General features: G+C 45.0%; 1 protein-coding gene across 1 annotated transcript; it reads right to left on the reverse strand.

Moving 5' to 3' along the window:
* Positions 1-14369: 14369 nt before the first annotated feature.
* LOC123070344 (uncharacterized) lies at positions 14370-16027 on the reverse strand. Its single transcript, XM_044493494.1, has 2 exons — positions 15648-16027; positions 14370-15562 (listed from the first exon to the last, which is right to left on the reverse strand). Exons 1-2 carry the CDS (start codon positions 15795-15797, stop codon positions 14927-14929), a joined length of 786 nt encoding a protein of 261 aa, XP_044349429.1. The 5' UTR covers positions 15798-16027; the 3' UTR covers positions 14370-14926.
* Positions 16028-16056: the final 29 nt, after the last annotated feature.

Genomic DNA, 16056 nt, shown 5'->3' on the forward strand with positions numbered 1-16056 from the left:
TGATACATGTGGTATCCTCAGATGAGGAATTTGTGACCACAGAGACAGTTGAAGAATTTGCAGCAATAGAAGCATTTGAACATTCAGGTGATGAATTAGTAGATTCATGCTCAATGTATTTAAGACATGGTGGAATAATTTCTTCCTGAGCGGAACTGATCTGTTGAGCAAGCAATGAATCATTTTCCTTCTGAAGATCTTCATAACTCGCTTTTAACTTCTCAAGATCTTGCATTCTCTGAAGAAATTCATAAGAAAGCTTCTCATGATCAGTTAAGAGAGTGTTATGATGATTTTGAAGGTTGTCAAACTGAGTTTGAAGTCTCTGAAGATTATATGTCAGAGTCTTAGTTTGATTCAATTCCTCACCCAACAGGTCATCGCTTTTTTCTAGTTGATTTTGAATCTTTTCTAAAGCCTTCTGTTGTTTAACAGCAATTTTAGCAAGTTTTGAATAGCTAGGCTTAAGATTGTCATCGGATTCATCCTCACTAGTCAGAGGGGGAATGTTTGAGTACCTTGGCACCTTTAGCCATGAAGCAATAGGTGGGAGCATAGTCATCGATGCTCTTGTTAGCAGAGTCGGAGACGTCATTTTCTTCAGTGTTGAAGATGGACTTGCTGACGTAAGCAGTAGCGAGGGCTAGGCTTGCCACACCAGAGTCAGGTTCCTCAGATTCCTCCTCTTCCACATTATCCTCAGATTCCGCTTCAGAGTCCATTTCCTTGCCAATGAATGCCCGGGCCTTCTTGGAACTGCTCTTCTTGTGAGATGAAGACTTTGAGGATTTTGATGATGAAGACTTTGAAGATTTCTTCTTTTGCTTTGAGTCATCAGAATCATCATCTTTTACTTCTTCTTCTTTGATTCCTTTTCCCATAGAGGACAATCAGACATGTAGTGACCAGGTTTCTTACATTTGTGGCAAGTTCTCTTTTTGTAGTCACCGAATGAGGAATCATCATTCCTTGAAGACTTTCCAAAACGGCCGCAGCGAGTGAACTTCTGGAATTTCCTCATGAGCATTGCTAGCTCCTGGCTGAATTCTTCAGGAATACCAAGGCTGCTACCAGAATCCTCAGCTTCAGACTCCGATACTGCCTTGGCCTTCAGTGCACGTGATCTTCCGTAGCTCGGTACATAGAGATCTCTCTTCTCAGCAAGCTGGAACTTATGAGTGTTTAGCCTCTCGAGGATATCAGCGGGATCAAGTGACTTGTAATCAGGTCGTTCTTGAATCATCAGTGCAAGGGTATCAAATGAGGTGTCAAGTGATCTCAGGAATTTCTTCACCACCTCATGATTGGTGATATCAGTGGCACCAAGTGCTTGAAGCTCATTTGAGATGTCAGTGAGGCGATCGAAGGTTTGCTGAACATTTTCGTTGTTGAGTCTTTTGAAGCGGTTGAAGAGATTGCAAAGAACATCAACTCGGGAATCACGTTGAGTTGAGACTCCTTCATTGACCTTGGACAGCCTGTCCCAAATCAGCTTAGCAGTTTCCAGTGCACTCACTCTGCCGTACTGACCTTTGCTCAGATGGCCACATATGATATTCTTCGCTTGACAATCGAGTTGCTTGAATCTCTTCACATCAGTAGCATTCAGAGACGGAGTGACTGAGGGAACGCCATTTTCCACAACGTACCAGAGATCGTTATCAATTGCCTCAAGATGCATACGCATCGTGTTCTTCCAGTAGGGGTAGTCCGTCCCATCAAAGGTAGGACACCCAGCCGAGACCTTGATCATACCTGCAGTCGACATAGCTAAAACTCCAGGCGGTTAAACCAAACTCACATAGAACAAGGGAGTACTTTGCTCTGATACCAATTGAAAGCGCATTACGTCGACTAGAGGGGGGTGAATAGGTGATTTTTAAGAATTCTTCACCGAGGAATTTCAGGGTGAGGAAATTCCTAAGCGAAGAACAACTTGTAGCGGAATAAGTACTCAGGTATAAGCAAAACAAGGTAACAACATAGTCATCATGATGAAATGAAAGACAAACACAAAGTACAGAAAGCGTAAACACATGATTAGCAGGATGAAGACAAATAGACTGAAGAAATAGGATTGAGCAATTGGAGAAAGTCTTCAGTCAAAGTCTTCAAACAGTAATGATTAGGTACATCAACACATAACTGAGGAAATGAAAGGGTTGAGAAAATAGAACCAGTTGGCTTGGTGAAGACAAAGATTTGGTAGACCAGTTCCAACTGCCGTGACAGTTGTACGTCTGGTTGGAGTGGCTGAGTGTTTAAACTCGAGGACACACAGTCCTCACCGTATTCTCCTTGAGCTAAGATCACACAGACCTCGCCCAATAGTAGTGGTGAGTCTTCATAGGTGACTTCCAAACCTTCACAGACTTGGTCACTCGGCAATCCACAATTCCTCTTGGATGCTCAGACCATGATGCCTAACCGTCCGGAGGATACACAGTCCTCAAAGGTAACAAGCATCGGTTCCACACATGAACAATCTCTTCAGTGATGCTCAATCACTTTTCGGGTTTGTAGGTTTGGGTTTGGGATTTGGGATTTGGGTTTTCCTCACTTGATGATTTTCGCTCAAAGTCCTCGGAGGATGGGATGCTCTCAAATAACAAGTGTCAATTTCTCTCGGAGCAGCCAACCAGCTAGTGGTTGTAGGTGGCGGCTATTTATAGCCTAGGGAGCAGCCCGACATGATAAGACATAAATGCCCTTGGCTGATATGATCGTTAGGTGGTAGGATATTTTGGAACAGCTGGCGCGTAGCTCAGCAACGGTCGGGTTTGAGGTTCGAATTCCTCAAGGCTATCATGTTCCTCACTGTGTAGGCAATTCGCACTGGCGAATTCCTAACTCCTCAGTCAGAACAAATTCCTCAGAGACCAAAAGATCTTCGTCTCTGTCACTAAAGAAATTGACTGAACTGATATGAGATTTCCAATGGCTTCACTCAAAGGATTGGGTAGGTGTAGGATTTTGAGATGAGCATCACTTGGAAATTAGTTTCCTTAGTATTACCTCAACCCCCTTTAATAGTATGGTGTTTCCTATGACTTACGAAAGAGAAAATGAAACTACGCAAACAAAAGTCTTCACGCTTCAGATTCCTCGCATGAATATCGAAGTCTTCAAGGTCACACCAATTTCTTCACTTTCAAAGTCTTCAGGAGAACCAAAGTCTTCAGCCGAAGACATTCATTTTTAGGGGTCGACTTTCACTGTAAATATCAAGCTCCTCATTGACTTATAGAGCCTATGTACACTCACAAACATATTAGTCCCTTAACCTATAAGTCTTCAATACACCAAAATCACTAAGGGGCACTAGATGCACTTACAGCTTTAGGAAAGGAGACTTGTATATTGTTGATTTCTCTGCAGGACCACAACTTGCCACATGTCTACTTGCAAAAGCTTTAGAATGCTGGCTATGGCATCGACGACTTGGTCATGCTGGGATGAGGAACTTGCATACACTCGCGAAGAAGAAGCATGTCATTGGCATCGAGGGTGTCAAATTCCTCAAAGATCATCTCTGTGGGGCTTGTGAGGCTGGAAAGATCACGAGAGCCAAACATCCCTCGAAGACTATCATGACCACTTCTCGTCCTTTTGAATTACTTCATATGGATCTCTTTGGCCCTACTCATTATGCCATGTTCTCTAGTTCCGCATCATTATATGGCTTTGTCATAGTTGATGACTATTCTCGTTACACATGGGTGCATATCATCACTTACAAAAATGAAGTGCACGAAGTCTTCAGACGATTTTCCTCAAGGGCTTCCACTAACTTCGGTGTGAAGATCAAGCATATCAGGAGTGATAATGGAACCGAGTTCAAGAACACTGGCCTCGATGAATATCTTGATATGCTTGGTATTACTTACGAATTATCTGCTCCTTATACTCCTCAGCAGAATGGCGTCATGGAGCGCAAGAACAAAACTCTTGTTGAGATGGCTCGCACCATGCTTGATGAATACAAGACACCTCAGTGCTTCTGGCCTGAAGCAATTGATATTGCGTACCACATCATCAACATGGTATATCTTCACAAATTCTTCAAAAAGACCTCATATGAACTCCTCACTGATAAGAAACCCAATGTAAGTTATTTCAAAGTCTTCGGTGCTAAATGTTGGATTAGAGATCCTCACCATCACTCTAAATTTGCACCGAAAGCACATGAGGGTTTTATGCTTGGTTACGAAAAGGACTCGTACACCTACAGAGTCTTCAACATCAATCATCACAAGATTGTTAAAACTATAGATGTACGGTTTGATGAAACTAATGGCTCGCAAAGAGAGCATCTACCTCCTGTGTTAGATGAAATGTCACCTGAGGAATCTATCGAGTTCAAAGCAACTGAGGACATCATCCCTACCGAAGAATCTGCTGAAGAAGTCATTCCGGATCGTGAAGAAAATCCCGCTGGTGCTGCTGAAGAAACTGTTGGGCCTAAGCAAAGTCATCAACCCGCACATCCTCGCGTTGCAAACGAAGTGCAGATCGAGAAGATCATCGATGACATCAATGTACCAGGGCCTATCACACGCTCAAAAGCTTCACATCTATCTAACTTTTGTGGGAATTTTTGCATTTCTCTCTATCACAGAGCCCACTAAAGTTGATGAAGCGTTCATGGAATCTGAGTGGATTCAAGCTATGCAAGATGAATTGCATCAATTCGAGCAAAACAATGTGTGGGAGCTTGTCAAGCGACCAGACCCATGCAAGCACAATATCATCGGTACCAAATGGATCTACCACAACAAACAAGATGAAAATGGCCTTGTGGTGAGGAATAAGGCTCGTCTTGTAGCTCAAGGCTACACACAGGTTGAAGGAATTGATTTTGATGGAACTTTTGCACCTGTTGCTAGACTTGAGGTTGTTTGCATATTGCTTGCTTACGCTAACCATCATAATATCATCTTACATCAAATGGATGTGAAAAGTGCATTCCTCAATGGTAAGCTTGAGGAAGAAGTATATGTTGCTCAACCACCAGGTTTTGAGGATCCGAAATTTCCAGATCACGTCTACAGACTCGAGAGGCCCTCTATGGCCTCAAGCAAGCACCTCGGGCGTGGTATGACGCACTGAAGGAATTCCTCATGAAGAAAGGCTTCAAACCCGGTTCACTTGACTCAAATCTTTTCACCAAAACATATGATGATGAATTATTCATGTGCCAAATATATGTTGATGATATTATCTTTGGCTGTACTAACCAACGTTACAGTGATGAATTTGCCTATATGATGAGTGAAGAATATCAAATGTCTATGATGGGAGAATTGAGATTCTTCTTAGGTCTTCAGATTCGTCAACAATACAATGGCATATTCATATCTCTGGAGAAACACCTCAAGGATGTGTTGAGGAAATTCGGCATGCAAGATTGCAAAGGCGTCAAAATCCCTATGCCCACAAATGGCCATCTATGCACTGATGAAAATGGTAAAGACTTTGATCAAAAGTTATAACGCTCCATGGTTGGCTCCTTATTGTACCTATGTGCATCTATGCCGGATATTATGCTTAGTGTTTGCATGTGTGCCTGATTTCAAGCTACACCGAAGGAATCACACCATAAGGCTCTGAAGCATATTCTTCGATATCTATCTCACACACCGACACTTGGATTATGGTATCCCAAGGGCTCTTCCTTTGATCTCATTCGATATTCAGACTCTGACTATGTTGGTGATCGGGTGGATAGCAAGTCAACGTCAGACACATGTCATTTCCTCGGACGATCCTTGGTATGTTGGTTCTCGAAGAAGCAGAACTGCATACCACTCTCCACTGCAGAAGCTGAGTACATTGCTGCTGGATCTTGCTGTGCTCAATTGCATGGTGAAGCAAACCCTCAAGGACTATGGCATCAATGTGAAGAATGTGACAGTCTACTGCGACAATGAGAGTGCTATCAAGATTGCTCACAACACAGTTCAGCACTCAAAGACAAAGCACATCCAGATTCGTCATCATTTTCTTTGTGACCATGTGTTGAAGGGCGACATCTCCATCGACCACGCAAATACTGAAGACAAGCTGGCCGATATCTTCACAAAGCCCCTGGATGAGAAGAGATTTAGCAAGTTGCGGTGTGAGCTAAATATCCCAGAATCTTCGAATGTTCTTTGAAAAGTACACACATCGTAACACTTATGCTGACTTGATGACTTAGATGTGCAACACAGAAGTAACGTTTTTCTTCAATCAATGAAGACTAACCCTCTGAGTGTGAAGAAATTAATGAAGAAATTGATTGTCAGAATCCTACGACAATTGTACGCGGTGTCTGAAATCAGCTTTCTTATACGGTGGGTTACGCCACCAACCAAAGTTGAAAATCTTCAATTTGAGTTTTTCTTCTTCTTTGAAATTCCTCGGTTTTTCAAATTCTTCAACTTTGCATTGTCTTCACTTCTTCCATCATTGTTTTTCATTGACTATACATATATATTTGAGTTTATGTCCTCTACAACATTCACTTATTGCTAATTCTTCAAGTTGACTTTTCTGCTAAGTGAATGTGACCGGACCCTTTTCCCCCTCTATGCTAAACTCAATCCAGTCCATTCACAAATTCTTCATGTGCGTTCTATGTGAAACTCGTTCAAATTCTTCACTGTGTCCTTGTCAGCTGAAGAAATTGCGAACGAAACAATTAAAATATTCTTATCTGGATTTTCGGCTTTTGCCGCTCAAACCGTTACACCTCCCACGATATACTTATCTATTCACCCACGATCTCACACGATCGCCACCTCTCAGTACGTGGGTGACACATGTCGCGCGGATGAGAAGGGTCAGGGGCACGTTCGTCCAATTTCCTCGGATGAGCGGTTTTTCACCTCCGCTATAAATACCCCCTTCCCTCCTCACTTTGTTTTTACTCCGCTTGACCTCACTCCCTCGCTCGAGCTCTCAAAACCTAGCGACGCCGCTACGTCCATCATCGCCGGTGAGGAAGAGCTTCACTGCCTCGACCTCGTCGCAATCGTACTCGCGCCGGCCGCGGACATCTTCTCTCCGCCGCCGCCGTAGACGTCTTCCTCCGCCAAGTTAGGGCGTGGAAGATCTGAGCCGGCGAACTTCTCAATCTACACTTCCAGTTCGTCATGTTCTTTGTTAAGGGTAATTAAAAGTTACTTTTAGTGCCTTTATTACTACTGATGATTTTCATCAAATCTTCAAAAGGTGTTTATTCCTCAACTTCCACACTCTAAACACCTAGCACAAATCTTCTGCTCTTGATCTGTTTCTCTAAAGTGACGTTTTTCTTCATGATTCCTCAATTGTGTGAATCTCACAAATCCACACAACTCTGGAATCTAAGACAAAGAACGCTTAGTGAAATTCTTCAAGACACACCTGGTCAATTTCCTCAAACTTGTTCTGTTTTGCAAAAACTTCTAAGAACGCACATGACCTCTCCAAATTCCTCGCACCTATACTTTGTTCACAGGTACACATGACAGCTACTGAATCACTAGGTTCTCATCAACTTAATTCATTTGCAGTGTTCCTTGAAGAAAAGCTGCATACTTCTTCAGAGAACTCTATTGTTCAAATTCCTCAGCTGAAGAAAATGGCAGATGGTAAAAGGCCTCAAAAAGGAGGAAAGAAATTGGAAGTCAACACTGCGTTTGAGATCCCTGAAGACATTTACTCAGGGTACTGCACGCCTGATGAGGCAACCCACAGCAAGCAAACCAAGAATGAGCGCAAAGTGCGCATACAGAGGATTGAAATAAGATGGGCACGAGAATGGAGGGAGTACAGATATGTCACTCCTAAATACATGAAGAAATTCGCTCTTCACCCTCCATGCTCAAGACCTCCTTTGGCACCTGGCCAAAGAGCTGATCCAACAAGCCTTAAACATGGTGAGGATTATGTTGATGAGTGAGCCAGGCAGCAAGCTAAGTTGGCCAAGTAGGCCAAAGAAGCAGTGAAGAAATTCAACAAAGATTCTGCTGCTGCCGCTGCTGAGGCCACCACGAGCAAGAAGGCTATGCCTAAGAAGTCTACTCACAAACCAACTTCCTCAGCAATGCCCTCACGGCCAACTTCCTCAGCAATGCCCTCATGGCCAAGTTCCTCGGCAATGCCCTCACGGCCAAGCTCCTCTATGCCTCAAAGGCAAAATCCTCAAGCTTCCCCTGTTCCTCAAACCGCACCAGTTCCTCGGGTTTAAAAACTCTCAGCTCCTCCTGCAAAGTCTTCAGCACCTGTGCATCTCGCCACGTGCCAAAGGACCACTGGCATCTCAATTGTCTCAGGAGATTCAGCGAGTTCTTCAGCTCCTCATTTGTCTTCAAAGAGCCCAAGTCTGCTGAAGACTAAGGCCACTGCAGGACGAGGCACTAGACCTAGTCCTCACAAGAAACAAGTTGCTTTTCAAGTGCCCTCTGATGATGATGAGGCTGATGATGATGAATTAGCTGATATCATCAATGACAAATAGTAGCGGGCCGCTAGAGCCAAAGGGAGTGTTCTGCCACTTCTACTGGATCCAAAGAAGATCCTGGATTTCATCGACCTCGGGCACAAAGATCCCAATACTCTAATGCCAGAGATCGGCATCACTCCTGGACCAAGTCACATGGTGACAGCATTCATAGCTGAAGAAAAGTGGAAATATGATCAAGCCAGAGTTGCAAAGAGAGCCCAGTACAAGAAGCAACGCTATCTGAAGGATAACGTTCCGAGGTTATCGCCTGAGCAGCTCATTGCACTACAATCTGAGATCAAGAAGCCCAGTGATGAATTTGACGCCTACAAGGTAGAATGGCTGGGAGCCAAAGTCAGATTCGTCAAAATGGCAAAGAAATTCACCCCCCTCTAGTCGACATAACACATTTTCAATCTTTGCGGAACTGTCCATCCAATGGTCGATTGCCCTCATCAATAATAGCAGTGTCCTTGCCCTTTTCATCAGTTGAGGAAAATGTCTGCTTGAGGACTTCGATTGGGGGCAAGTAACTGCCATGGTTGAGTGTATCAGCTTTGTAGTTGAGTGAAGACCTTGATCTGAGTAATCTCATGATCCAAGGAGCATAAGGCTTCAACTCAAAGGGAGACATCACGACATTTGCCAAAGTCCTCATGAAGAAGTCATGGTAGTTCACTGGAATACCATGCATGATATTGAAAAGCAGATTCTTCATGATGCCAACAACTTCTTCATCATTGGAGTCGTGGCCTTTGATAGGATTGAAAGTCTTGGTCAGAATGCGATATACTGTCCTTGGCACATATTGCAATTCCTTCACAAGGAACTTCGTCCTTGAGGCTTGACCAGGCTTCAATGGCTTCATCAGGACTTGCATGAAGTGATCAGACAGTTCAGTTTCAAAGTAGATGAAATGTGTACCTTCTGGGGGAGGACTGACAGGCATGGCACGAAGCAATTCAGTTACCGATGCCTTATAGTGAGTATTTTTCTATCATCCAGTTCAACACCCATGAGTTCACATCTTCAGCATTGCCAGTGATGTGCAGCGTCGCATAGAATTGAAGAATAAGTTCTTCATTTCAACCATAGATGTTTGTGCAGAAGTTAAGAAGTCCAGCATCATGAATAGCAGCGAGGACCGGTGTGAAGCAAGGCAGTTGTTCCATATCAACATGAGGAATATGTTCATGGTCGAAGACTTTGTCTTTGTTGAAGAGCACCGAGGAATAGAAGTTGGCTTGGCTGGCAGTCCAGAAGCGCTTCTTTCTCAAACGAGTAGAGTCATATGGATTATATTCAGTGAAGAACACCTTCTCATTGAAGAAAACATTAGCCTTTGAATTTTGGAGTCTTGGAGAAGGGATTCTTCGGCTTTGGCTAAGAAGTATTAGTCAGTTGAAGAATAACCTCAGGAATCTCAACCTCCGGAGCCGCAGGCTGAGGAACATCTGCTTCTGCTTCAGTAGCAGCCTGGGCCTCCATTTCTTCATCAGCTTTGTCATCAGCACTAGTGGCTGGAATTTCTTCATGGATGGAAGGGGTAGCATGAAGTTCTTCAGAGCCCATCAGAACTTCAGTTGGTGCTGGGGACTGAGGAATTTGTTGGAGTGGTGTGAACAGAGGAGAGTTGGGGTGCTGACTGTCCCAAAAATCATCGTTCATCACTGGAGTGGTGCTCCCAATGTCCACATCCTCATCCTCTCCCATTTCTTCAACGCCGGCCTCTTCAGCTGTGAACTGAGGCATTGGCGATGATACCTGGGGAGTTGAAGTGATAGCATCCATTTCAATTTCTTCATCCATCTGCTCTGTGGAAGCAAAAGAGGAATCTTCTTCAGTAGATTCATCAGGAATCTCATAATCTTCGCCATAAGGAACAAGCTCCTTTGATGGCATGCTTGAGAGAGGAACAACATCGATAGGGTTCTCAATAGAGCTTGTCAAAATCTTTGCCTTCTTGGGTGCAGAAGATTCTGAGGAAATAGATGCTTTCCTTTTCTTTAGAGCGGCTCTCTCCGTGGCTTTTGTTTTCTTCACTTCCAGAGCAGAAGGAAGAATTGGGATTGGTGTTGATGCAGGCGGAGCAGAGGGAATTGGATCAATTTCTTAAGGCGCAACTGATGCAGTTAGCCTGACTTGTGCAGTTTCTTCAGGCACATCTTCAGATTCTTCAGCTATCTTGACTTGTTCTTCAGGCGCAACACTAGTGGTTGCCTTGGCAGTTTCTTCAGTGACTGATATTTCTTCAGCCCTGGTGCTAGCAGTTTCATCAGTAGCCTGATTTTCATCAGTGGTGCTGGAATGTCCTTCAGTCGGCTGGGCAGATGCTTCACCCGAGGGAATCTCAATGTGCGATGGATCAGCAACATTGGGGGTCAAACGTCAGTTTGGTTCAATTCTTCACAACATGACTGCCACATATAGTTCAGTGAAGAAGAACCACTACTACCTCAATGAAGTTTTTGATTGCACCTGGGCTGTCCTGACTCATCTCTACGGTGATGAAGATCTCAAGCAGATGGGCTTCAAGCAGTACTTCGGCTGGTCTAAGCCTCCTCCGAAGAAATTCAAGAAGGTCGAAGTTCCTCCTTTGGTGCCCAGCTCATATTCCTCATCCCATGAGACTGATGAAAATGAAGACTTGGACGACACTACGGCAGACCCTTCTTCAATAACCGACCCCAACAACACTAGCGCTCCTCCATCGACTTCGTAATGAAACTCTTCAGGGGCGTTAGTCCTCACTCTTTTGTCCCTTTTGGTCATTTGATGACAAAGGGGGAGAAATTTGAGGTAGTCTTCAAGCGGGTCTATATATATGGGCGTTTTTTGTTAAGTTGCAACTCTCGCTCTTCTGAAGTGTTTGTTGAATGAGTTGTAAGCTTAAGTCCGATGGTGACCTGATACTTTCGCTATGGTTTTCTGCATGCCATTTCCTCATTAATGTTATGCACGCATGCTGAATTACATCAATCACCATATTTCATCATGCATTTCAAATTCTTCATACCATATGTTAAATGCGTGTATTAATTACAAGATATAGGGGGAGATCTCCATGGTTCTACTCTTCAAATGTGCATTGCTTCAAAATCAAATTCTTTAGTATGCACATCTTCAGGGGGAGTTCTTCTATATCTTGCAATCAAATTCCTCAATATTGAGCACTTTCAATTCATATGTTTATCCCCGTTGAAAACATAACCTATATTGTCATCAATCACCAAAAAGGGGAGATTGTAAGTGCATCTAGTGCCCCTTAATGATTTTGGTATATTGAAGACTTATACGTTAAGGGACTAATGTGTTTGTGAGTGTACACAGGCTCTATAAGTCAATGAGGAGTTCGATATTTACAGTGAAAGTCGACCCCTAAAAATGAATGTCTTCGACTGAAGACTTTGGTTCTCCTGAAGACTTTGAAAGTGAAGAAATTGGTGTGACCTTGAAGACTTGGATATTCATACGAGGAATCTGAAGCGTGAAGACTTTTGTTTTGGTAGTTTCATTTTTCTTCTTCTTGAGTCATAGGAAACACCGTACTGTTAAAGGGGGTCGAGGTAATACTAAGGAAACTGATTTCCATGTGATGCTCATCTCAAAATCCTACACCTACCCAATCCTTTGAGTGAAGCCATTGGAAATCTCATATTTGTTCAGTCAATTTCTTCAGTGACAGAGACGAAGATCTTCTGGTCTCTGAGGAATTTGTTCTGACCGAGGAGTTAGGAATTCGCCAGTGTGAATTGCCTACACAGTGAGAAACATGATAGCCCTGATGAATTCGAACCTCAAATCCGACCGTTGATGTGTGGTGCGCCAGCTGTCCCAAAATATCCTACCACCTAATAGTCATATCATTGAAGGGCATTTATGTCTTATCATGTAGGGCTACTCCCTAGGCTATAAATAGTCGCCCCTGACAACCACTAGCTGGTTGGCTGCTCTAAGAGAAACTGACACTTGTCAATTGAGAGCATCCCATTCCTCCGAGGACTTTGAGCAAAAATCATCAAGTGAGGAAAACCCAAATCCCAAACTCAAACCTACAAACCCCAAGTGATTGAGCATCACTGAAGAGATTGTTCATGTGTGGAACCGACGCTGGTTACCTTTGAGGAATGTGTATCCTCCAGACGGTTAGGCGTCATGGTCTGAGCATCCAAGAGGAATTATAGATTGCCGAGTGACCAAGTCTGTGAAGGTTTGGAAGTCACCTGTGAAGACTTACCACTGCTGTTGGCGAGGTCTGTGTAATCTTAGCTCAAGGAGAATACGGTGATGACTGTGTGTCCTCGAGTTTAAATACTCAGCCGCTCCAACCAGACGTACAACTGTCACAGCAGTTGGAACTGGTCTACCAAATCATTGTCTTCACCAAGCCTACTGGTTCTATTTGCTCAACCCTTTCATTTCCTCAGTTATGTGTTGATGTATCCGATCATTACTGTTTGAATACTTTGACTGAAGACTTTCTCTAATTCCTCAATCCTATTTCTTCAGTCTGTTTAGTCTTCATCCTGCTTATCCTGTGTTTACGCTTTCTGTACTCTGTGTTTGTCTTTTATTTCATCATGATGACTATGTTGTTGCTCTGCTATCTTATACCTGAGTACTTATTCCGCTGCAAGTAGTTCTTCGCTTAGGAATTTCCTCACCCTGAAATTCCTCAGTGAAGAATTCATAAAAAATCGCCTATTCACCCCCCCTCTAGTCGACGTCGCACTTTCACAAATGCTAATGAGGAAGAACAACCTGAGGGAAATGCTAATCCTCCCATGCGTCGATTTGCAAATTGAGTGGACGTTGACATGATCCTCGATGACATTCATCAACCAGGTAGAATTACTCGATATCGTGCTCGATTAGCTAACTTATGTGGGCATTTATGTGCTTGATTAGCCCTTGACGTGGATGCCCCTCCGACACCACTAGGTTGTCGTCTAGCCTGTAGCCGCGAGACCTCATTATCGTTTCCCCTAGAGCGGCCCAACAGAGAGAGTAAGCTGACCGCGGGATCAAACCACGAGATGTAGTGGCCGACGGAGCAGCGCAGGCACATGCATTGCGAGAGACGAAAAGGGTGCACGGTCAGGGTTGTACCTCACAGGTGTGCATCCCGTCTTCCTGCGGTCGTTGGGCGAAGATAGGAGACTTGTCGTAGAGGCGACCCGGGAGTGCGAGCGTCGGCGCAGACCAGCCTCCGGCAGTTGGGGCAACGCACTCGCGGGGAGACGACATCGTTGGTTGAGCGCCTACCACGACCGTGAAGAAGCCATCTCCAGGGAGGAGGGCTAGTCTTCGTTTGCGACTGCCACCAAGACCTCTCGGAGGTCGAGCATGAACCTCTTGTTGACCTCGTCGAGATGCTACGAGCAGGAGCGCCAGGCTGGGCGAGGAAGTAGGGCAGTGCAAGCAGCACGGTTGCCGGGTGCAGTCCCATCGCGATCACCGACAGTCGAGTGACCAGATCTCCGTGACCTTCTCTCTCTGCTCTCACTCAGTGTGAACTAAATGAGAAAGGAATGGAGAACAAGTGAGTGAAATAGGTGAGGAATTGATGATGGACCATGATGTTCGCGTTGTGCCTTGTTGAATCGTTCACGTGATTTCCATCCAGAGCGAACTACCGCTCGATGCTGGACAAACCATGTGTGCCAAGATCCATGGCCCAAAATGCACGGTTCCTAAGTACTCCCTCCGTTTTTAAATGTAAGTCTTTTTAAAAATTTCACTATAAACTACATACAAATGTATACAAACATATTTTACAGTGTAGGTTCACTTATTTTACTTACTATGTAGACCATAATGAAATCTTTAAAAAGACTTATATTTAGGAACGGATGGAGTAGTTCGCTAGAACAATGTTTCTAAGGTAATGTTAGCAAGATAACATTTTCCAATAAAAAATATATCAAGGTCTTTGGACCACCGAATAACCACTCGAAGAAACTTAACTATATTTGACTTAGGACAAACCTAGAATTTTAAAGTATTTTGAAACGAAAGCCAACTTCACATTTTTTACTTACTCCCTCCATTTTTGTATACAAGGCCGCTATCAAAATTATAATTTGCAACTATACAAGGTCACTAATATTAATCGAGGTAAAATTGATGATGTTTGCCTCGTACTAGCACCCAAGAACATTAATATCCCTTTCATGCATGTGGGAGTGAGAAGGTTGGCTTGCATTCCCAACATTAATCAATAACGAGGAGTAAAAGGGTTGGCTTATTGTGCGTGAGAGAGAAAAAGCACATTAATTACACGACAAACAAGGTGACAAACTAGCTTGCAAAATTGACTTAAACACGCATTGATTTTTACCTTGGTACCTGTAATATGAGTTTGTGGCCTTATATATAAAAATGAAGGGAGTACTTATTCTGATCATGAGAAAACAAACGGTACCGATCCCAATTTACCACCCAGCAGTTTTATCATCACCTGGGCCTCCCAGCCAGCATGAAGGCCTTGAACACAAGCTTCCTGGGCACCGTCGGCTCATCCCCCCACCCCTCTTCCACCTCCTTCATCACACCCTTCACAAGCGCCTCCAGGTCCACCCCTTTCTCCCTAGCCGTGGTGGCGACGGAGCCGGTCATCACGAACCCGGCCAGGTCCTCCAGCGTCATCTCCGCCTCCATGTCGACGTCGGCCGGCTCGCCCTCGCGGCCCACCCCGACGGGCTCGAACGGGAACGGCAGCTCGCGGTACCGCTCCATGGCCAGCCTCGTCCTCGGGTCCATGTACGGCCGCATGGCCGGGTACAGCGTCCCGTGCAGCTTGTCCCCGAACGGGTGGATGTCGTAGTTGTACCCCCACACGGCGAGGACGCCGCCGGGCTTCCTGAGGACGCGGTTCACCACGGCGTAGAAGAGCGGGACGTCGAACCAGTGGATCGCGGTCGCCACGATGACCAGGTCCAGGGAGCCCTCGCCGCCGACCAGGGCGACGAGGTCGTCCTCCGGGAGGTCCTCCGGCGTGTGCAGGTACCGCACCTTGGGGTGCGCGATGGCGTGGCGGAGCTGGCCCTCGCTCACGTCCGTCGCGACCACGCCGTCGTAGTGCTCCGCGATCTGAGGAGGGGATTTTCGCTTTTCAGGTGCTCGCTCAACTCAGAGTTCAGATCAAACGAAGTGGCTTAAAGGGTTGGAGGCTTACGCTGACGGAAGCCTGGCCACTGCCGCAGCCGGCGTCCCAGGCGCGGTGGTGGCCGGCGGTGAGGGAGGCGAGCATGGAGAACCACTCCTTGGGGTACCGCGGCCGCTTCTTGGCGTACGTCTCCGACGGTTTCTCATACAGCCCCGCCATTCTTGTGCGCTGCAGCTGTAATGAACGGCCGTCTGTCAAATGCCTCGAATTGCACTTGCAGGGCTGGATCTGGATGGAATTTATAGACAACTCGTAGCACCTTGGAGGTCAGAGTCAAAGTCAATGTGGTCACATAATAATCCATATAAAAAGGCAGCCATGAGTTATCCACTAGGATTCAGAATCTTAAACTGCAGCAATTTTTCTCTCAGACTTTACACTACCACGTGCAGAAATATGATGCAGCAGAAACCCGAAG

The sequence above is a fragment of the Triticum aestivum genome, chromosome 3B (genome assembly GCF_018294505.1).
Source record: "Triticum aestivum cultivar Chinese Spring chromosome 3B, IWGSC CS RefSeq v2.1, whole genome shotgun sequence".
Classification (NCBI taxonomy): Eukaryota; Viridiplantae; Streptophyta; class Magnoliopsida; order Poales; family Poaceae; genus Triticum; species Triticum aestivum.